The sequence below is a fragment of the Protopterus annectens genome, chromosome 11.part0 (assembly GCF_019279795.1).
Source record: "Protopterus annectens isolate FY-2018-M chromosome 11.part0, PAN1.0, whole genome shotgun sequence".
In the NCBI taxonomy this organism is placed as follows: domain Eukaryota; kingdom Metazoa; phylum Chordata; order Ceratodontiformes; family Protopteridae; genus Protopterus; species Protopterus annectens.
This window is the reverse complement of record NC_056745.1, coordinates 1,097,078,541-1,097,103,244: the sequence shown is the minus strand read 5'-3', so window position 1 is coordinate 1,097,103,244 and position 24,704 is coordinate 1,097,078,541. Positions and strand designations below refer to the sequence as shown.

The 24,704-nt window shown below is 41.2% G+C and overlaps 1 protein-coding gene across 1 annotated transcript in view; it reads left to right on the top strand.

Moving 5' to 3' along the window:
• Positions 1-24,704, top strand: part of METTL25 (methyltransferase like 25) — a 1,435,064-nt gene that overhangs the window by 653,891 nt on the left and 756,469 nt on the right. The window contains exon 7 of the mRNA XM_044088437.1: positions 12,713-12,742. Within this exon, the coding sequence (XP_043944372.1) occupies positions 12,713-12,742 (30 nt within the window). The remainder of the gene's footprint in view (positions 1-12,712; positions 12,743-24,704) is intronic.

Sequence of the window (24,704 nt, the reverse complement as noted above, 5' to 3'; positions counted from 1 at the left end):
CTCCAATCACCACTCTCTCACCCTCGGGTACAGTCATCACCACTTCATCCAATTCACTCCAAAATTTTTCTTTCTCATCCATTGCACACCCAACTTGTAGAGCATTTGCACTAACAACATTCATCATTACACCATCAATTTCCAGCTTCATGAACATTGCTCTATCCAACACTCCTTTCACCTCCAAAACACTATTAGCATACTGTTCCTTCAGAATAACTCCTACGCCTTTTCTCCTTCCATCCACACCATGATAAAACAATTTGAACCCACCTCCGATACACCTAGCCTTACTCCCCTTCCATCTGGTCTCTTGCACACACAATATACTAACCTTCCTTCTGTCCATCATATCAGCTAGCTCTCTCCCTATACCAGTCATACTGCCAACATTCAAAGTTCCGACCCTCACTACCACAGTCCTAGCCTTTCTCCTCTCTTTCTGTCTTCGGCCATGTCTTCCACCTCTTCTCCTCCTTCGGCCAACAGTAGACCAATTTCTGCCAGCACCCTGTTGGCTAACAGTAATGGTGGCCGTCGTTGTTAAGCCGGGCCTCGACTGATCCGGTATTAAAGTATTTATTGGTGTCTGCATGAAATGATTTGGCGAAGTTTTACTCCGGATGCCCTTCCTGACGCAACCCTCCCCATTTATCCAGGCTTGGGACCGGCACAAAGAAATGCACTGGCTTGTGCATCCCCAGTGGCTGGGTTATTTTAATCTTTGAGAGTACTTGTATCAATTTGGTGACTCTGTGGTCACTCCTGAAAGCCGTACTGCATTGGTCAAACACTACCATTTGTATTAATATTAATTTCTCCTCAGTATAAGACAGTGTAAGAGCCTTAGAGAAGCTGGCTTTGGAGTGTCTGGTGGCAGTAACTACCTAATAGCCTGGGCAGAAGGGGGCTTAAGCTTAACATAGCTGTTAAATCTGTTCCAGCCTTTCCCAGGTGTGCATGTGTGTGTGTGTAAATAAAATCTCCAAGAGTGTGTGTGTCAGCTGCTTGGAGCAGGAGCACAAAGCACTGGTTTCATAGAGAGGGTGCTGGAGGTCTTGGCTTGGACACTCAGCTGAAGATTCAACTTTATAGCTGTGCCAGTGGGAAGTCTTAATGGAGTCCTGGAGGGAGACAAGACAGAGAAATCCAGACCCTAGAGTGAGTGACTTCCCAGTGTGCTCTTAAGGGAAATTGTGCTTGATACAGAGAACTGCATCTGTAAGTACGGTATCTATTTTTGCTCCAAGTGAATGTCCCTGTCCAGTGTCAATGGTGAGGATACAGGCTTCTTGATTACTGGCCCAGAGGGCGGATGTCACAATTTCCATGACTTTGCATATTAGACTTGTCAGACTGATGGGACTAAAATTGTTAAAACTCAGAACCAAAGAAACAAATAAAAAAAAACTGCATGAGCGTCTTGGCCTAGACACTCATTCAGACTGATGGGTCTGTAGTCAGTTCATTGTCCACCCTTATAAAGAGGTATGACTATTGCAGCCCTCCTTTCTCCTGGCACTCAACCTGTGTTGAGGCTGTAGTTGAAGAGTGACTCAAGCAGTCTTGATAGGTCATATTTTAGGCTATTTAGGAGGCAACTGGGGATATTGTTGGATACCATTGAAGCTGTGTTTTTGGCCTTAGTAAATGCTGCCAGGACCTGCTCCCTGTTGATACTGGGGGGGGGGGTATGCTAGAAGGGCTCCCACAGTGAGTAGTGGGAGAGTAAGTGGTAGTTAGAACTAAATTTATCACCCAGTAGATTCACTATGTCACTCTGGTCAGTAAACATTGTGCCATTTGCAGCCTGTTCTGGACACTGTTGAGTGTTAACTTAAAGGTTCTTGATACAACTGAAGAAGGCCTTGTAATCCTCCTTAACCTGAGAGGCTATCCTGACCTAATAATTGGCGTTGTTGAACTTTATTAGACCTCTTAGTTTCTTGTTTAGTTGAATCAGGGAGCTGGTGTCTCTATGAGAGTTACTTTTTTGTAACTCTTTATGATTTTGGCCATGACATTTTTTTTCTTATGATATATACCCTGTTAAGGTAAAGATTTCACCAGTGGAGTTTGTTTTTTGGTGTTAGATTTGGGCTGCTGCAAGGTATGTCACCCTCAATTCAGCCATTTATACATTAACAAGTTAACAGGACTGTATAAGAGGTGCTTAGACAATTAAATTCCACATGACAGAGTCTTGTGTACTGCATCACAATATATATATATATATATATATATATATATATATATATATATATATATATATATATATATATATATTTGGGGATTCTGCATCTTAGAATTCATTATTTGATTATACTTAATCTGAGATCACTGTACCTTAGCAAGTGATACTTTGTTGGTGTGTGTTTGTTTGTGTGTAAGAGGGCATATTTCAATTTAGGATCTAGTGTTCTGCTATGATCAATCATATGTTCAGGTCATTATCTGCCCCCGCCCCCCCCATTATTGTGTTTAGTGGCTGTTCTACCATCACCCACTTGGCCTATTCATTCTGGCAGAATGGGAACTTGCTATTCCCAGGTTAAGCAAGAGCCCTATGGCTCAGTCTTTCCTGCTAGGAATCCCTGTTAGCCCTCCATTTCCTGGCAAGAATCAAGTGATAGGGTGCTGGCTAGCTTGATGGTCTGGGGGAGGGGGCTACCCTCTCCTCTTGGGAGCACCACCCTATGTTTGCACTACTGTTAGCCCACAGTCACTGCCTCCCAAGGGAAAGCATCTGTTCCTCTTCTTCCTCTTCCTCACATCAATTTCCCCCTCAGGTGCATTGCGTAAATGCATTAATGGCAAGGCGGGCTCTGGTTGCTTAGAGTTCTACTTCATAAACACCTAGTGCTCATGCAAGGTATCACGCATATGGCAAGCCAGAGCTGCCTCCCTGCCTCCAGGATGGGTAAGTCAGCAGCAACCACTGACTCCCATGTCCTCTGGTCAGCTTCAGTAAGCATCCAAGCTGCTATTCAAACTTGTATTGCTTATGATAGTCTGGACTTTCTGTGTCAAAGAATCCAAAGTTGAGACATTTCCAAGATTTTAAAACTTTTTACCTCATGGCCATAACAAAGAGCTGATGACTTGAGGGTTGAATGTACTACTAAGTTTGAATTCCAACTGAACTGTACAAAGAGTAAGGCTGTACGACTTGTACCATCTAGCCTATAACTGCAGAACATGTCATTTAGTATTTTATATATGACTGTATTTATTAGGTTTTAATTCTTTTTGGATAGTGCTGGGCACAAGGCCAAGTAGGCCTTCTTTCTCACTTCACACGGCCTTTAATGGAAAACACAGTACAAAGATGAAGGACAAATAATATTTTTGTTCTGCACTATTAAAGTAAGGAGAACTTTTGGAAACAATTATTTTAAAAAAAAAAAGACTTTCGTTTTATACCAAGTTGAGTTAATTCCATACTTTTAACATTAAATTAATGCCAAGATGGGATTCATTTGGACCTAGTTCAACTTTTTGTGTCCCTTTAGCTGTACCAAAGTATGATGGCACATAGACATATGGGTTCAAGAAGTCCTGAAATAGCCAAACAATGTTTTATAATGCAGTCCTGATACAACCCCTTTCCATAACTGTATTCTTAACTCTTAACTTTAGTCCTGCATATTTTCTTAACTTTAACCCATGTCATAACTCTTAACTGCAGCATCGGTCTTAACATTAAATGTAACCTAGTCCAGCTGTGAACCCTAATACTCAGTTCAAATTGTAACTCTACTGCTAAAGCTGTTATTTTTCACAAACTGTAACTTTGTTTTTGATTATTATTAGGGTCACAGATTTAGGTTTAAAATTTATTTATTTATGTATTTAATTATTTAATTTTTTTACTGGAGTAGACCACTGATCAGACGTAACCATTTGCAGGCTAAGCCTGGGTTGCATACATATTAACCACAGTAAAGTAAGATTAAAGGTATAATTAAATTATGCAGTAAAGTGACATAACATAAATGTAAAAAAAGCACATATTTACAAGAAGTTTAAAAAGAAGTAGGCTTATGAATATCCAATAAATAATACAATTGTTATAAGTGAGGTAAATGTGGTCCAGAGAAAGAATAGTATATACAAGTTTGGAGGGAAATTTTACCAGTGAAGAAAGTAGAAATTATAGAATACTATGATCTACAATAGAAGAACTAATAACAGGAGAAGTAGATATTGTATATAGCGTGGATAGGGCAGATGAGAAGCAGTGGGTATGAGTTTATATGTCAGAAAGATTAGGAGATTAAGCAGCCAAAGTTTTCTGGGATTAATGTAGTGGAGCGTTTCTGGAACTGAAATTAGTTAGTATGTCAGTTACATTTGGGTCTATAGTAAATATATTTATCTGCTTATTAAATTAACAAAATTGAGGGAACTCAGGTTGGGCGAAGGGGGACAGCCACCCAGGTGTAAAATGCTAGGACGCATAATTTTCTAGATCCATATATTTATTTTTTTTTGGTAAGCATGATAGTGTGAGAATGGGCAGTATAGCATGAGGATGTTAGGGACTGGTACTCTTCCTTCCATTTGGATTTTTCTTTTTTGAGGGCTACCAGAAAGGAGAGTCACTGGGCAGCAGCTTTATGCCAGCTACAACATTGAGTGAACTGATCCTCAAAGAACCTTAACAAACATAGCATTACCCAAGGATTAATTCATTTTTGTGGGATGCATGCACTCATCTGGCATATTTTTGATAGACGGGAATAATCCATTGTACACATCAGCTCTAACTAAGAACGAAACTTGCACTTTTTGCTTTTAAATATCTATTAAACTAGTGCTTGCTGTTCACCTGTGGGTTTCCCTTTTTTTTTAGTCAAGACAGTTGACAAGTCATGCATAACCAGTTTTTCAGGATCAAAAGTCATAACTTGAAAAGCACGAAAGAAAAGAAAAATCTTGTTTTGTCATGCTGTCCCCCTTCCCCCCTCCCCCATGTGGGGAGCTTGACTTGCTCCACACCCTTCTTTATAGTCAAAGTGAAAAAAGTACTGGAAGTTTACATTGGTTTGCACAATCCAAGTAACTGCTGTAGAGTTAATCACAGTGTAAAATAATAGCAGAAATGCTGCTTGCATGCATGTGCTGCAAACAATACAGGTATACTACCTGCATGCATTTTTTTCTGTTTTGCTATTATTGGAAATGTAGTTAATACTCACTTGAACCCGAATTCTGAATTTTCTTTACTTTTGCTGGTGTATCTATTACCTTACCCAGTGCATTAATGGCAATGAGATTGTTTTTAGTAACTGTATGTAATAGTGAATGGTACATAATAAGATGCCCTTCTATAACACTGTTGCAGAATTTTTCACCTTGGGGATCTACCCTGAAGGATAGTCAAACATCTGGCTAGTATACCAACACCTTTAGATGTTGTATGTGCCATATGTTACACTTATGCACCCCGTTCAGGATGTAAGGCGTAAAGGTGATGTACAAACGCAGTTACCCAGAACTGATAAGTGCTCCATTGTGGTCTTTTTTCTTTTTCTTTGGCCTTGTTCTCTTTTGGTTGCCTAGAGTTCATATCATCCAAGAAGGGAAAATGTCAGTGTGGGAAGCAGATTCCCCAGAAGGATTGTCACGAGCAGTGTCTTTTTTTGTGTCGGTGCTTCCCCTAACCATATGTCCCGTAGTATTTGTGCCTAATACTCTCAGAAGCTGGTTGTCTTGCCTGGCCTTGAAACAGAGGCTTGAACTGTTAGCCTAGGGTAGCACTGGAGGATCTTCCAACCCTGAGGTACCGTTAAGTATGAAGAAGGCCAAGAAATCTCAGCCAGATTGTTTGGCTGTCCAGCCTCCACTGGACATTTCTCAAGAAGCAGGTGACAGCTGTGTAAACCCTCCAGTGTCTACATCAGATTCCTCTGCCACAACTCTGTCAGATGCCATAATTGATCCTTCCTTTTGCATGTCTTCTGTGGCTTTGCAGGCATCTGCTCTGGATGTCTAGGGGGAACCGTGGTTGATTACCATGGAGGGCTGTAGAAGGATTCCACAAATTCTGGTCAGGGAAGAGGCTCAGGACACTCTTATTGAACCTCATCAGCGGTTGAAATCTCCAGTATTTGTTAGGGCTGACATCCCTAACAAGAAAAAGCTGAAGACTAAGCATACTTCTGTACACCCTAAGGATCCTTAAAGGGAATGGCAGGAGTTTACACAGAACCTGTTTAATGCCTTGATGCCCTGAAGCCTCCCCAGTGGGTTTCTATGCTTAGCCACCCCTGGACTTAAACTCCTTTCAAATGGACTAGGGAACCTGATTCCTCAGATAAGGATTCAGAGTCTGAGAATGCGTCCTTGTCTTACTCTCTCCAGATGCCTTTGCCTTTGGCTTATGGTTCTGATGAAGAAGTGTCCATTAGTCCTGGGCCTCCTTTTGAGAAATTGTCTTTTAGAGATAGTATAGATAGAAAGATGGAATATTTTAAGTGTGATTCTACTCAATTGTCTGATATCCAGAAAAGGTATTAGGAGCTGTTTCAGTTGGACACTCCTAAACCTTCTGCAAAACCTCCTGTGTTGGCTGCATTATTATACAGCTTTATAGCTGCTTCTAAGACTTCTGATTCTCATCCTCCTGCTCCAAAGAAACCTGACAGATTCTATAAGGTTCCTGAGGATTGTCGATTCTTATTTTTGTCCTTCTGCTGACCTTGCTGTGGTGTCATTCTCTTCAGACAAGCCTTCTGAACTTTTGCTGTCTTCCAAGCATCTGCGTTCAGATAAGGATAGAAGGGCAATGGAGAGATTTGGTAAGAAGATTAATACTGCTTCTACTTTGGCCTTTCAGGCTATCAGTTAGCAGACCCCACAGAACCAGATATGCTCTGGGCTTGATTGCTCAGGCTTGTCAGGTTATTTCTGACATCCCTGATTCTGAAGCAGAATCTTCTGCTTTATCTATTTTGGGTTCTACCTCTCAGGTGGCTCATCACTCTATCAAGTGTAGCTATGATGCTGCCGCCTTTGGGTCTGTCATGAGGCGGCTTCGCCTGCAGTCTTTACCTGCAGACTTTAAGGCCAAGTTGCTAGATGCTCCTTTGGATAATAAAAATCAGTTTGGGACTGCTGCTGTTATGTTTAAGTCTCTTAAGAAAACATGCAAAGCTTTGCAGGATCTTAAACATATTTTTGTCTCTCTTATCCCTAAGTTTCAGGGGAACTTTCCTATTAGGTCTGCTATTGTTTGCAGGCAGACTCGTCATATCACTAAATGCAGGAAAGATGGTAGGCGAGCTACTCCTGCTAAGTCCTTTCAGGCATCTGTGGTTCAGAAGCCTCCTTTATCTGACAAGCCTGCTTCTCCTTGACATCTTGCTCCCCGTTATCCCTCGAACAGGTTCCGTTGTCCCTTCGGCTGGACCTCTGCCTTCCAAGCTGGCATCACATCACTTCGGATTCTTGGGTTCCATCTATCATCTGTCATGGTTACTTCATGGTATGGAGGTCTCTCCCTCCTTTTTAAGGTATTCCCCAACCTACTGCAGAACAACTTCCTCATTTCTGAGAAGTCCTTAGGCACCTGTTGGACCAGGGAACTATTCAACCTGTCCCTGTTCACAAGTAAGAAATGGATTTTACTCCAGGATGTTCCTGGTCTCTTGAAAGGAAGGCATTTGGAGACCTATTCTGGATCACTCCTTCTCAACACCTTTCTCAAGATTCCCAGTCTTTGGATGCTTACTCTTCAAACTCTGTTTCCTCTTGTATTACCCCAGACATTTCTGGTGTCCTTGGATCTGAAGGCTGCTTGCCTTCATATTCTTATTCACCCTCTTTTCATGAAATTTTTACATTTCTGTTTTTTCCTATCATTTTTAATTATTTCTTTGCTCTTTAGCCTCTCTACTACCCCAAGGGTGTTCACAAAATGCCTAGCTCCTGTGATTGCCCTTTGCAGGCTTCAAGGCATTCAGATTTTTCCTTACCTAGATGGCCTGTTGCTTCAGTGCCTTCTCCCAGTTGCCTGTTACAGGTTCTGGAGTTCACCATATCTCTCCTTCAAAGTCTTGGCTTCATTATCAACTTTCAAAAGTCTGTCCTGACTCTCTCTCAGGATCATGTGTATCTGGGTTGCAGAATTCAGATAGTGCCAGTGTTGACCTCTCTTCCACCTCCAAAAGTACTGTCCTTAACATCTTTCTTTCATAGTCTTCTTCCTCTGCCTACTGTTCCAGCTAGAGAATTTCTTCAAGCCCAGAGATTCATAGCCTCTTCTATTCCAGTGCTTTCTCTTGCCAGACTGCACATGTGGAAGCTTCAGTGGTACCTCAAGTCAATTAGGCAACAGCATTGCCACCCTCTGGATTTCAGTGTGCCTCTCCTTCCATGTTAAAGTGTGAATTTGAGTGGTGGATTCAGCAACTTGCCCTCAACCCAGGCCTGCCCTTTTAGCCTCCATTTCCTTCTCAAGATCTGTTCACTGTCGCTTTAGACAAGGGGTGAAGAGCTTCCTGTAGTCACTTGGAAGTTCAAGGTCTCTGCTTCTCCCCATCAGAAGTCAGACCATATCAACATCAAAGAGATGAGAGCTCTGATTCTGGCTTTTCAGGCTTTTCACCCGATGCTCTTTCCAATCCCTGTGAAGGCTTACACAGACAACATCACAGTGATGTGATATGCCAGCAAGCAGGGGGCACAAAGTCTTACCTTCTCTGCAGGCTAGTTCTTCAGGTCTGGGACCTGGTTCTGTTATCAGTTAACTCTTCAGGCAGTATATATTCCTTCAGAGCATAATCAAGTGGCAAATTCTTTGAGCAGATCCAAAACACAGACTCACAAATGTATGCTTCACAGAGACATGTTTCTGGACATTGTCCATCGCTGTGGTATTCCTCAGGTAGATCTTTTTGCCTCCCCTCTGAACAGGCAATTCCCTCTTTTCTTTTGCAGAGTGCCATGCCATCTGGCATGGAAGATGGATGCCCTTTCTTTTTCTTAGAAGGAGATGTTTCTGTATTCCTTCCCTCACCTTCTACTTCCAAGAGACATGCAGAAAATTCAGCTGAACTCCCCAAAAATCTTGCTTGTGACTCTGATTTGGCCAAGACAGCACTGGTTCCCCTTCATCTGCCCAGGGGCAATCTCCACAAGTAACTTCACCGACTGGATGTCCTTACACAGGACAAGGGGTCACTCATCCATCCTCACTTGTCTACTCTTCAAATGACACTGTGGGTGATAGGGTTTTGACCCCTTTTAGGCACCTCTTTTTTGATGATGTGCTCAGGTATTCACAGGATGCAAGAAAACCTGCAGCCAGAAAGTCTTTTTTGAACAATTGGACCAGATTTGTTGGTGATATGCTCATAACCAGGATCCTTTTTCATTTGGGGTCCCTCCGATTCTCTCCTATTTGTGTGAGTTGCTCCAATTTGGCTTGGCCTGTTCTTTTGTAAAGACCCATTTATCATCTATTTTTGCCTGTTTGCTCTTGAATCCTCCTTTGGCTTCTCACTTTGAAGTCAAATGGTTTCTTAAAGGCATCCTGTATCATAGGCCCCCAAGGAAGCGTTTTCCTCCTCCTTGGGACCTTAGTTTTGTTTTAGAAAAATTGACAGAGACTCCTTTTGAATCTGCAGGTTCAGCTTCTCTGTAACATTGTACCTGGCAGACTGTCGTACTGCTTGCTCTTACTTCTGTTCAGAGAGTTTCTGAGCTTCAGTCCCTTAAAGCCATCCCTCCTTTTTTTAGTTTTTTACAGGGACAGGATGTCGCTTTGTACTGATACTGTTTTTTTATGCCCACAGTTGTCAAAGGAAAGCTCCGCCTTCTCCTACACTTTAATTCAACTCTTAGGTTGCATTTCTCCCTACAATATGATTTCAGTACTGTGGGTGTACCTGAAATCTGCTTGTACTTTATAAAACTTTCATTTCCTCACATTGCTATCAATGGAAGGGAAAGACCACCCACTTTTTTAAGCTTAACTTCTCACAGAAATTTTACAGGAATTTGTCTACACATGCATGGCATACCACAGACACAGAGAAATTTGTATTCAAGAGCTCAGTCTGCTGTAAACAAGACAGAGGTGTGAAACTGTTTTCTATTGTCTTTATTGCAGAGAGGAAGAGAACTTAAACTGATTCACAGCTGCTTCCAGTGTAGCCATGCCTTTCATAGCAAAATTGAGTAATTAGTTCACTCAATGGTTCAAAAGTCAGTTGTCACCTCTTTTGACAAATTTACGTAAGCAGCATCACAGTATTGAAATGCTAAGCTTTAAACTTTAAATGTTTGGTTATACTACCTTACATTTTAAGGTGACTTGAATAAAATATCAAAGTTGTCTGTGACATTTAGAGAAAAGTCAAAAAATATTTCGTCTTGTAATTTTTGTTAAGCACATTTACCATAGTGTAATGGGAGGGGCTGTGAATATATTTTGGACTACAAAAAGATACTTTGAACAAAGGGCTGCAATTTAGCAACTGTTTTGGTTGCTCTATAATTACTCAGTATACTGTAAAACAAGCCCTGAGACACACACAAATGAGGGCCATTCAAGAAATAAAAATAGCAGTCCTGTTACAGACAGTATATAAGATGACAGTGACAGACTAATTCCATTATATGTTACTGGAATGGGAATACACCACCTTCCTTATGTCTAGCATGACTAATATAATGCAGACTTGAAATGGGTTATGGAGAAGAGAAAGGCTTGAAGAGAAAAATAGGATTAAGTTCATATCTCAAGCCCCATTGACAGCCATTTTGCAGAAAACATATTAAAATTCTATAAGAAGCAGTCACTGACTCTGAAATGTTAAAGTAACTCAGAAAACAGAGATGAGTGAAAAAATAGATTTTCTTTAGTTGTAAGGTGGAGTTTTCCTTTAATGCGTTGTCCCTGAATCAGGCAGTACAACTCCCTTCCTTTTTCCATCTCCTCAGTCTGCTAGTGAGAGGTCCTTCTTACCTTGGATTTATGTAGATAGCTCAAGTATTATTTGGATAAAACTAAGGCCGTTTGTAAATCTGACCAGCTTTTTGTTTCATTTCATCCCAGGACATTGGGTTTGGCTGTTTCTAACCAAATGATCTCCTCCTAGATTTCTAAGGCCATTTCTTTTTGTTACTCTTTTCATGACAAATATTTGTCTACTTCTATTAGAACTCATTCCACTAGGGCTTTTACCCCTGTGGTGCTTTTTTCAAGGGTTGGACACCCAATTCCATACTTGAAGCTGCTACTTGGTCTTCAGTGCATACCTTTACATAGCATTATAAATTGGATATCATTTCTAGGGCCAGAGGAGGTTTTGCTAGAGGCATTTCGCATGGACTCATTGAGGACTCTTCCCAGCCTCTCATCTTCCAATCCTTTTCTTGAGCTTTTGCACTCTCTCTAAGGTGAAGAATACTGCAATAGTGATATAGGACATAGTACAGTTGTATAAAATCATACCATAACAGTAAATGTTCTTCTTTTCTCTTTACTGTTAAGAGTATTTGCTCCCTTCCTCCTTCACCTGTTTTTTTCTTTTAGGTTTTGTTTGGTTCCCTTCCTGGCTGGGGGTCTACCTTTTCCAGCTGCAGTCTGTCCTGGATGTGCATAGCCTTCTTTGTCCTACTCAAATTGTTTTCTTCTGCGGCTATTCAGTTCTGGGTAACTGTGTTCTTACATCACTTTTATCCCGTAAGTCTTGAATGGAAGAGTGACATATGGTGCATATAAGGTCTAAAGGCTTTGGTATACTGGCCCGATGTTGGGTTATCCTTTGCAGGAGATCCCTGAGGTGAAAAAATACTGCAGCAGTGAAGAGAAGGACATCTACTGCCATATGACTGAGCAGTTAATGATGGTAAATTTGGCTATGTGACGTATACATGGTCTAGTTAAGAAAATGAAATAAAAATTATTTGTCTATTTTTATTAGTATGACCAAAAAAGTACAGTTGTGTAAAAACTAATAAAAATAGACAAACAATTTTTGTTTCATTTTCTTAACTAGATAATGTATACGTCACATAGCCAAACTTACAATCATTAACTGCTCAGTCATATGAATAGAATAAATCCAGAATCCTGTTGAAAAAGTAACACATCTTTCAATACCTGCTTCTAAGAAAACATTTTTTAAATCATAAAAGTTAATGCATTTGTTTCTGGTTTGCCCGTCCCAATTGAAATAAATCTGACATTACAAAAAAAAAAATAGGTCACATTGCAGACAGTTTGATTATGTATGTTCTTTCATTGACATTATTAGATTTAGTCTAGCCGGGATAATTTTAGTCTTTCTGTGGAAAGAATCTAGGATAATGTTTGTGTAGACACTGTTTAAAAATGTTCTTATTTCAGCATAAAGATTTTCTTTGCGGTGGAAGAATGTCACATTATGGATAGTTTGTATTATGCATGATCTGTCATAATAAGACATGGGTTAGCTGAAGCCAAGTCACTGTTAGCTTTAAGCTTTGGGTACTGGTTTTGTTTTGTATTACTCATGTATAACCTGAGAATGAACCTGAAACAGTAGTGAACAAGCATGTTTTTCAGTATGATGGTAATACTTAAGAAAAGAAAGGTTTATTTTGTCACACATAATTGCTCTTTTCAAATTGTCATTGCCAACGTCTCTGTATCTTGTGTTTATAGTACCATCACCTATAAGTATAAACATGTCACTATCTTATTTCTTCACTTTCAAAGGCATTAGAAAGAGTAGCGGTCGGCCAAGGGGTAAGTAAATTTTACTTTCTATCCTGCTATTTCTCTTAACAAAGAACTTGCATAGTGCTCTTCATATACAAATATGGCCTTATAGTGAACAGATGTTTACATATATTTGTTTCAGCTAGCAGTGCTGTGGTTGGCAAATGTGAATTAGGAGAACATTAACTTCACATTCTGGCTTCTGATCCAGAAGTAACAACCCAGTTTTGAAACTATTGTATAATCCAAATTAATATTGAACAGTGTGTGTGTGCGTGTGTGCGTGCGTGCGTGTGTGTGTGTGTGTGTGTGTGTGTGTGTGTGTGTGTGTGTGTGTGTGTGTGGGTACGTGTTTGTATGAGCAAATTTATTTTTTGTTTATAATTATGTTGCCTTGAGAATGAAAAGATGTTACCAACAATTTGCTTGTTGAATGCAATATTAGTATTGCTTATCTTGGACTTATAGTTTAATTTTTATGCACTTTATGCATTTTTGCTTTACTTTTTAGTGTCATCGTTTTTAACAAAGCCATATTGCATTTCTGATTTTATAGTACATGCAGCCCCATTCTTACAGTATTGCTTGATATTTGTTTTATTTAATTCCTTGCCTTTTGGTGGGGGTATCTTTTTCTACCTGATATATCTTTCATACTGTGCCATTGAGTACAGTGTTGCTGCTGTCTGACAACTGCCCTGTCCTGGTCATTTTTGTACCTGTTCCTGTATATTAATTCCTTCTTTTATGCTCCTGCATTACCCATTTCTATCCATATGGGGTAAGTGCTTATCTCTGGTATTAGACTCAGAGCATTTGGAATGTTGGCTTGGGCTTTTATTTTTTATGGCTATCCACAAGTCTTTTTCTACAGGATTTCTCCATTAAGTAAAATGTTTTGGCATTTGTTGTACTGTAATTTTTTCTTGGGAGTGGACATTCTTGAAGCACAGGTCCTGAGTGACATGCATGTAACTTTGAGAACACTTTCTGGTGGGTCCTCGGCAGAGCATCCCTTCTTGACCAGTTGGAATTTGACATTTTTCCAGTGAAATCCTATAATGCTTATTATAAAATCAGTGCTGCAGTAGCCTTATATTTTATGGGATTCCTCCAAATATCGAGCCCACTGACCAGCTTCCAAAGCTTTAAGACACCTTCCATGCACACTATTTGCCTGCATCGTGGAAGAAGGCAGAGTCAGTGGCTAGTACGAAAAATCTCAAAACTTTCTTGCCAACAAAGTGTACGCTTCTACTAGACTGGGAAGATATATATATATTTATATATATATATATATATATATATATATATATATATATATATATATATATGTGTGTGTGTGTGTATATGTATGTATGTGTATATATATATATATATATATATATATATATATATATATATATATATATATAAATAAAATGTATTTTCTTATGGTTCCCTGATTGGAATCCCTTGTAAATATTTTTGTTTTTAAGGCAAATACCTATTTTTGCCTCATTCTTTACTGTCTAGGGCTTGATCTTTTAGATTTGAAGGGTGTCGCTTAAAACTTTTACCTCAAACTTTATTTTGTTAGAAGTTTTTTACCAACTTGACTAAGCTCCACTAACTACCTTGCCAGGCATCATTTTGGTTAGCCCCTGGTCTTGGGTCTGTGTGGGGAGTTCTTCATATACTTGCATTTTTTGTAAGAAAAGGTATAGTTCTTTTGCATAACAGTTTTGTGAAAGGCTGGATCTAGTGTATTGAGTTCTTATTTTGTCTTTTCCCGGTTAGGGGTCGCCACAGCGGAACTCCGGTCCGCTAATGATTGGCAGTAGATTTTTTTATGGGTGCCAAGGTGCCAGCTCGACGCACAACCTTCAGCAAAGGCACACCCATTCTACGCATGTCTCTCGAATGCCACTTGACCGTGGGGAGGACATGCAGACTCCACACAGAAGGCGATCCAGCCGAGAATCGAACGGGAGAACCTCTTGCTGTGAGGCAACAACGCTACCACTGCATTGAGTACTTGTCATTAAATTATTTCTTTAAATTCTATTTTTTTTTTTTTTTTACCTGTCAGTGCAACACCAGCCCTTCTAAGTTCCTCTGTCTGTATTCCAGTAACAGTTTTTAGCTGTCACTTGTTGCTGAGTCCCAGTGGATCCCCTCTTTTAAAATTACTTTTTCCTGATGAAAAAGTATTCAGGCTTGAGAGTTTTAACCTGGGTCTTTAACAAATTCTGTCAGGAGATAATTCTTTCTCTTTCACTGTTTACTGCTTTTTAGACTTCTTTGTCAGTTCTGAATTAGCACCGGGTCCTGGTGGAAATTTCCGTGCTTATTATCTGTTAGTACAAGAAAGAGTTTTTCTGTTTTCTGTTTTTACTGCTGGGGGCTAAAGACAATATATTTAGTGGTCATCACTAAAAGTCTTTACCTCTGGCTTAATTTCACTTGTAATGAGCTAACAAGTCTGTATAGACTTGTTTTCCACTTTTCAGACAATTTTCATCGGTGACAGTCTCCCCTAATTCCCTTTTAGGGATTCCCTTGTTAATTTTCACTTGTTTGTGGAAATAAGTATAACTTTTTTCTCAAAAGTAGTTGCTTAGATCCGACATTAGTATGTTCAGTGACTGTAAAAAAATATTTAAATGTATATAAAGCTTAATTTTTAGTCAGGAGTTAAAACATATTCTTTAGACTGTTGTCATCAGTTTGTTAGTCTTCTGTTGTAACTAGGTCTTGAATTTGGCTGTCAATAATTTTTGTTATTTCCCAAGGCAGCAAGTACACTAATAAATATCTATATTTTTTGTTTGGCAGGGAGACTACTCTATGCTTTCGGAATCCCATTACTCAACCATTGTTGGGTAACTTTACATTACAAGTGAAATTAACCCTGACATCATGTGCCTGACTATAGGTGGCTCTATAGTCAGGCACACTAATGTCCCACTCACCAGGCTGAACAAGGAGAAAATTACAGTGAGCTGCCTGTCGGGTGCCAGGATCTGCCACATAACTCATGCACTCAAGTCACTCCACAACAAGTACAAATATGACTCTGTCATTGTCCATGTTGGAGTGAATGACTTGCGATGTACCTCCCTGGACTGTATGAAAAGAGACATGGAAGAGCTCTCGGATCATGTGGCCCAGGCAGGTATGACCCTAGCCCTGAGTAGCATCCTGCCTTCGCCCAGAATGATACCACAATATAAGGACAAAATGATTGACTTCAACAATTGGATAAGCTTATGGTGTCATTCAAAGGGGATCCAGTATCTGTCTGCCTAGAACGACATGATCGACAGACCATGATGCTTTGCCAGAGATGGTCTGCACCTGTCGCCCCTGGGATTCAGGCTACCGGCTAAGGCTCTTGCCACCCCTATAGTGCCTTTTTTAGGCAAAGTTCAAAGGACAAAACCACCACCGTAACAGGTACAAGCATGCAAAATCTGATGGTAATGCTACTCAATGCCTAAAAGTCTAAACCTCAAAATGCACTCTCTCGAGGCACTCCTAAAAATGGAGAACATTGATATCTGTGCTGTATCTGAGACCTGGTTCAAGGCTCCAGAGAGCACCCCTGCAATACCAGGCTACAACTCTTAACACACTTTTCGGCTACCAAACCAGGATCAAAACACTAAAGGTGGAGGAGTGTCCGTATTCACCAAGGATATTCACACCACCAGGTTAGTTGCCCAACACAATGCGTCTTAAATTCTCCAGGCGCAGTTAACACTAGGTAAGATTGCAATCCAAATTGTAGCTTGCTACAGATCCCCCACCATGCCCCAAGATTCTCACTACCTTTCTAAACATACTGGAAAATATTAATATACAACCAAACACCCTAATACTGAGTGATTTCAACTACCCTGCCATTAACTGGGAAAACCAACACCTTTGCCCAACGGTTCTTGGAATTCATAAATTCCAGTGCCCTGGATCAACTAATCCATAGTCCCATCAGGGGCTCCAATATCCTAGACCTAGTCATTACCAACATGGGAAATCGATGCTCCACACCTATGGTCACCCCCTCATTGGTCAGGTCAGACCATAAGTTAATCACCCTTAACATCCACATCCCACCCCCACCCCCCAGTAAGGAAACCTCCATAAAAAACTTCTCCAAGGCCAGCTTCATGCTACTCAAGTCAGAAGTTACAAACTTCATGACACCCATGCAGATGGGAACTGAAAGTTCGACTGCTGAGTCCTACACTAAGGCACTGTACGAGCACATCCACTCATGCATGAATCGTGCCATCCCAAATAGAACCAAGATGCTCCCCACCAAAAAAAGGAAGCCAATCTGGTGGTCCCCTGCCATAAACAAACTTTACAACAAAAGGAAAAAAGTGTTGCAGAAAAGAGGAAAATCCCAGGATGTAAAAACTCCCTTACCAGCCTCAGTAAGAAGCTGAGATCCCTCATAAAATCCTCCAAAGCTAGTTACGAAAATAAAATTGCCAAAGATTCCAAAGACAGCCACAAGGCATTCTATAACTATTTCAAGAATCTAAATGGCAATGCTCAGATCTGCTCTGAGCTACAACAGAATGGCATTAAATATACTGATCCCAAGGATATTGCCAATATCCTGGCAGATCGATTCAATGCCAACTTCAACCCCCTCTCACCCCTTAAATGGCCCATCTCAATACTGGAAAATGGCCAAATTCCGGTAATAATGACCACACAGGTAAAAAACGCACTCTCCAAAGCTAAGAATACAGCATCCATGAGACCAGATGACATCCCGGGCTGTGTACGACATGAACTACAAAATGAACTGGCACCTCACCCAAGTGTCATGTTTAATCATACCCCCACCTCAGGCTTCGTGCCCACTGAGTGGCGCACAGCTACAGTTATCCGACTCCAAAAGGGGGAATCCACCTTGGATCCCGGGAACTACCACCCCATTAGTCTGACGAGACTGATGTGCAAGGCCATGGAACGTATTATCATGGAACTTATAAACAAAGACATTGGCAACCTTAAAACACTGGACCCCACCCAGTTTGGGTTCGTGAAGGGCCGATCTTGTCTCCTGAACCTTATTGACTTCTTCGAATCAGTCTCCAGAGCCATGGACGAGGGTAAGGCAATCCACACAACCTATCTGGACCTCGCCAAGGTCTTTGACACCATCCCCCACTCTGGAATCATAGATAAACTTACTAAGCTGGGTATTAATCCCTACGGCACTCGATGGGTTGCCAATTGGCTTACTGACAGAACCCACACTGTAAAAGTAGTTGACTCCAAATCCAGCTCCAGACAAGTGACAAGTGGAGTACCTCCGGGTTCAGTCCTGGGACCTCTCTTGTTTGGCATCTACTTCTCTGAAGTACAGGCCAACACTAAGGGACTCTGGCTAACAAAGTTCGCAGATGACTGCAAACTGGGAGCTATTATTGAATCCCCATATGATGTGGATACTCTACAAAAGGGCTTTATAGAAACAGATGCTTGGTGCCAGAGCCATGGGCTTAAGCTCAATGCCAAGAAATGTATAGTTATCTCCTTTGGGAAAAAACATGTACCCGTGAATTATCACATAGGTGACAATACACTAAACACTGAAAGTGTGATAAGAGACTTCAGGACACAGGTGGACAGTGGTCTCACCTTCAATAACCACATCGCCACAACAGTCAGGAAATCTTTCTATGTGGCACACCTCATCACTAAGGGCTTTTCATCCAGAAAAAGGAGGTCATTGTCCCACTGTACTCATCCCTCATTAGACCCATTATAGAATACAGCGCCCCATTTGGTATGTACTTCTCAAGACATCTGCAACAACTGGAAAGGCCACAGAAATACCTCACTAAAAGAATCACAGGCCTAAAGCAGATGCCCTATGCTGACCGCCTTAAAAAACTCCAGCTATACTCTGTCGCATATCGTCTACTCCGAGGCGATCTCTGCTTAACATACAATGCCATGTCAAACCCAGAACTGTTGGACATGCTACACTTAAAGAAATCCCAGTCCCTCAGAGCCACATGCTCCAGGGATCTAAATCTTGTTATCACAATAAACAAAACATGCTGGAGGGATAGGTTCCTGACCCAGAGACTCCCCAGACTCTGGAACAGACTGCCCATACATGTCAAGCAGAATGCCTCTTTGGCCCTCTTCAAAAGGAACCTTGATGATTGGATGGGAGAAAGGAAATTCACCCCGGGGATCATGTCAGTCGCTTTGCTAGACAGGAGTCCAGGGAAGTAAGTAGTGTGGGAAGAAATAGCCAGGGAATTTTTATGGCTAGACTTGTATAGGCCCTAGGGCCAATAGCCTAGTACCAACCTATGAACTCCTCTATTACCATTGTTTTTCTTTAGACCACTTCTCTTGTCTCTAAGGTCTTCTGGTGATAACACTAAGGAGGGGGAGGGGGTGGGGGCATGTCCTCTGAGGCTGTTCAGCTACAGTTACTTTGTCTGTGTAGAAGAGAGCCACTCTTGCCACCATCATGGAATAGATAGGAGAATTGTACTTTACTAGTTTGTTTTGATGTTTTTTTCCTGGAGAGAGGACCATCTTCCGAGTCACTTTCTCTTTTTTTCTTGGGGGTTTCCTAGTGGCTGGACTTGCAAGAATTATGCAAGGCTTTCAGAGTGAGTATGTGCATGTGTGTGTGTGTGTGTGTGTGTGTGTGTGTGTGTGTGTGTGTGTGTGTGTGTGGGTTTGTGTACATGCGTAAAATGCCATACTTGCAGTAAACATAGTATAAATTGCTGTTGCTATTCCTGATGTGTTTTCGGTTTTCAGGAGACCTTCTTTACAGCCAGCATTTTACCTGACAACCAGCCATTTAGCCGTCGTTTATGTGTTATTTTATAAGAGCCTCAGACCCACATATGCCTCTCTTCTGTTGACTTATTGTGCATCTGTTCAAATTCTCTGTGTCTCAGTTATTTAAACATGATGTAGTGTGTGCTCATAATATTATTTATGCTATTTCTAAAGCATCTGTTTCAGGGCAGTGTTGACTGCAGTTGCCTAGCTACATTCTTAGCAGTTCCATAAGATTTCATAGCTGAGATCCTCTTGCTTCCCTATATACAGAGTTTCTCTTTTGCCCTCCCTCTGCTGAGATCCTTAAAAAAGGGTGATTATGGAGAACAAACCGTTCTAAGAATTAACCTCCATTTCTACCTGTCAGGCAATGCATGATAGATGGGCAGCAATCTTAATATGCTTTTTAACTAGAGAAATGCATTTTAGGTTTGCTGTGACAAGGAGTTTAAGTAAATAGGAGGGTCCTCTTTGGAACGGGCATTTTCCTTAGTTTTCTGTCTACACATATGCACCCCCATACCTTCCCTACCCTAGCATCAGTTGTAGTCTTCCCAAAACTTTGGTTCCAAATATTTTCTGTCACCAGAGTATTGAGAATCCTTCTCAGGGTTACTTTGGACAGGGGATTCACAATTCTCCCTCAGATACCCAAGAACATAGGAACCCAGAGATGGGGCCATAGGCTTTTCTTTATATTATTTACTTCCCAAAGTTATCAGACAGTTTTTTTTTACCTATTTTGGTGTCTGGATTTCTTTTTCAGTTTCCTGATTTACCCTTTTTGGGTCATCACCTCTAAAACTGTTTAAAAACAGTTCCTCACTCCTGATAAAGGTCTAGGCAAAGGACAGAGATTTTTGTTTCCATCCTTGGAAGACTAACTCTCTCTTGCATATTATTCCACAAGCTTTTAAAATTATCTTTTCAAACTGTGGTAAGGCCTGCTGTGCTGCACTGAAATACATTGTATCTGGTGATTCTCAGTTAGTGTTAGGCATTTGTTCCTTACCACTTGGGCTCCAAACCAGTCATTTTACATTAAGAGGGTCAAAGTCTCTACTCTTGTGGCAGGAGAGGGCTGATTTTATCTATCTGAGATGGTAGTTGCAGTTTGAAAGCTCATTGAGGTAAGTCTATTGTCCTCATCTTAGGGCATAGTTAGTGTAAAACTTGCTTCTGGTGCCTTGTATTCATGCAATCAGCATAAGTTGAAATTTCCCTATAAAAAACACCTCAGAACTTTGCCTCAGTCCCATGTGACTCACGGAGTAACCGGTTTGCGTGGTGAGTAGCATTTACACATTTAGTTAAGACAGTTTATGTCTGCCTTGCCTTATTATAGCACCCAGGACTGTTGCTGCTCAAAGACCATCTCGTTTGGGTGCTGGGCAGCATCGTTGGTTAGGTTAGCTGAAGAATACACCAAGTAAACACCCTTCTGTCATCCAGTTACACACACCTTCCATTCCTTTCCCTTGCAAGTACACATTAGGACCTGCGACTATGGATGGGCACTTTCCTGCTATCTCTGCATCCAGCTTGGTGGCCGTAGGAATCCTGAGGCAGTTTAACAATTGCCTTATGTACACTGACAATCACTTTAATTCTCAATCAGACAAGTACAGTTTGTGAGAGATGTATCTACAAATTGACACTGAAAGCTAGATTCTTGCACGCAAACACAAAAAACAGCAAACAGGTTGTCAGCAACACACACACATCACTCACCTCACCCACAAAGGACCACAGTCATAAACCCACATATGCAGAGGTGCTAATATGTAACTTGCCCAAACTTCAAAGGCCTCTCATGCGCAGACCTCAGAAACTTTGCATGTACACAAACAAGACAATTCCCATCACAACACATAAAGCCACATCTGATTGTGCCTCAACTATCAAGTGCATATGGCAAAACACTCCATTGCTCAATATTCTGATCATAGGAGACTCCATTGTGAGACACACTGATATCCCTCTTACAAGACTGGATAAGGGAAAGGTTACAATTAGTTGCCTGTCAGGGGCCAGGACTCGCTAGATCAAACAAGCACTCCAGTCACTTACCCCCAAGTAACTGTATGATTCAGTCGTAGCCCATGTGGGCATGAATAAACTGAGATGTACCTCCTTGGATTATATGAAAAGAGACATGATTGAGCTCTCAGAATATATATCACAGGCAAGTATGAACCTAGCATTGAGCAGCATTCTACCTGTCCAAGGATGATGACACAATAACAGCAGAAAATGATTGACTTTAATAATTAGCAGCTTAGCTGCTGTTGTCATTCCAAAGGGGTCCAGTACTTGTCAGCCTGGGAGGACATGATTGACAGGCCACGTTGCTTGGCCAGGGATGGTCTTCACCTGTCACCGCTAGGCTTTCAGATATTGGGCAAAACGTTATCCACCTCTATAGTGCCTTTTTTAAGTATGGCCAAACAGTAAAACCTTCCAACATAACAAAAGCTACTCAGTACAAGCTAAAAGTTTTACTTCTCAATGCCAGGAGACTCAACAAGAAGCTGCACTCCCTGGAAGCTCTCTTCACCCTGGAGAATGCTGATGTCTGTACAATTACTGAAACATGGTTCAAAGCCACAGAAAGCACTCCAGCAGTGCATGGCTATAATTCATTCCCACCACCCACTAAACATGAAAGAGCAAAAGACAGAGGTGTATCTATGTACATAAAGGCTAAGCACACATCAAGGCTGGTCAGACAATATGGCATCCTTGACCTGCTCCATGTCCAACTAACCATGGGAAAAATCCATTACCATATTCTTGCTAGCAACAGTCCCCCACCATGAACCAGGGCACCCATACATCATACCGGAGGTAGTAGAATCACTTAACCATCCAGCCCAATACCATACTCATTGATGATTTTTAACTACCCCCTCCATTAACTGGGAGGCATGCACAACCACTGACATGCAGGCCCAAAGATTTCTTGACTTTGTAAATTCAAACACACTGGAGCAGCTAGTCTGCACTTCCACTAGGGGAACAAATATCCTAGATCTGGTACTCATAAATATGGGAAAGTGCTGAAGTGCTGCACCCCCACCCCCACCAGTGTGATGTCATCACTGGTAAGATCAGATCACAAAGCAGTCTTCCTTTGAATAAAGATAAAACTAGTCCCCCCACCTAACCCCCAAAACATTATGAACTTCTCTAAGGTAAGTTACCGCCTGTTAAGGGATGACATAGCTAGTTTTCAAGCTCCCCCAAATCCAGAAAACAAAGAAACCTATGCAGAGTCATACACATAAGCCCTGTATGACAATGTAAGCAACTGCATAGAAATGTCAGTACCAGACCAAAATAAACCCAGGTCAAGCTGCAAAAACAAGCTACCCTGGTGGACCCCTGGTATTAATTGGTTGTACACCAGTAGAAAGAAAATCCTTTCAAGAAGTAAGAGGGAATGTGCACAATTGAGCAAAACGTCCCTCATTAGTCTAAACAAGCAAATCAGGGAACTAGTCAAGTCTCTGAAAGCAGACTTTGAAGTAAAAAAAGCCTCCAAAGCTAAGGATAACCATAAGGCGTTTTTCAGTTATAGCCACAATCATAAGGGTAACGCCCATCAGTGTGTGGTATTAGTTGTAGATGGCATTGCCTATATTCAGCTGGAAGATGTTCCAAATCTGCTGGCTGACAAATTCAGCTCAAATTTTAGCACCAGTTCTCTGTTAGGAAATACCCTCCACCTGTCAACCACCAATTATCACCAAATAACAGGTTGCCACTCTGCTCTCTAAAGCTAAAAACACAGCTTCAGTGGGACCTCGTGATATACCAGGTTGTCTCTTAATCAGCTTTTAAATCAGGACTTATCTGGCCCATTAGGATCACTATTTAACCACAGCCTCTGGACTGGCTTTGTCCTAATAGAGTGGAGGACAGCAACAGTCATTCCTTTACATAAAGGGGACCATCTGTTGACCTGGGAAATTACAGATCCATAAGACCATGGAAAGAATAACCATGGAAGTGACCGAGTTTGGCTTTGTTAAGGGCAGGTCATCCCTACTGAATCTGGTGGATTTCACTGAGAAAGTCAGTAAGGCCATGGATGAGGGTAAAACAGTACATACTGCCTACCTCAACCTGGCCAAGGCATTTGACACACTTCCCCACATAGGTATTATAAATAAACTCTTAAAACTGGGAATGAGTCTCTATATCACCAGATAGCCAGTTGGCTCACAGACAGGACATGTGCTAAAAGTGGGTGAATCCAGATCCAGCCAAGAGGCCAGTTACTAGTGGTGTACCACATGGCTCAATGGTGGGACTACTCCTGTTCGGAATATATTTCTGTGAAGTTAAGGCTACTGTTTAAGGCCTCTGGATGTTAAAGCTTGATGATGACTGTAAGCTGGGGCAATCAATGAATCCCCCAGCGATACAGATATCCTTCAGGAGGGTCTATATCAGACAAGTGATTAGTGCCAGAACCATGATCTAAAACTAAATGCGAAAAAATGCATTATCAAACCCTTTGGGAATTCAAATACCCCTGCAAATTACAACATCAATAGCATACCCCTAAGAGTGGACTCAGATGTGAGAGATCTAGGCAGATAGTAGCCTGAACTTTGACCATCATGTGTCCACAGTGGAGAGGAAGTTATAAGTAAAGGTATGACACCCAGATCCAAGGAAATTATAGTCCCACTGTACTCAGCCCTCATTTGACCAATACTTGAGTACAGTGCATCATTTGGCATGTACTTGACTAGGCACTTACAGCAGCTGGTGTGACTGCACAGGTTCCTCAAAAAGAAAATACAGAGTGTAAGCAACATGTCCTATGCAGATAGTCGAAAAGCCCTATCCCTTTACTCTATCTCCTACCAGCTATTAAGGGATGACCTATGTCTGACCTACGAGACACCCACATATCTAGCTCTGATGGAGCTTCTACATATCTGCAAGTCAAACAGCATGAGAGTCACACAATCTACAGTTTCAATATCATAAAATAGAGGACAAAAGACTAAACCTCATTCTTTTTCCCTCCCTGGGAGCCAGAAAGTGTATGGCTTCAGTCTGTCAGTCCCTTATGACAGAGAACCCCCCCCCTCATTCCAAGCTCATGTTTTTCTCATGTTGAGATGTCATCTGGCTCTACATCAGAGGCTGTCTT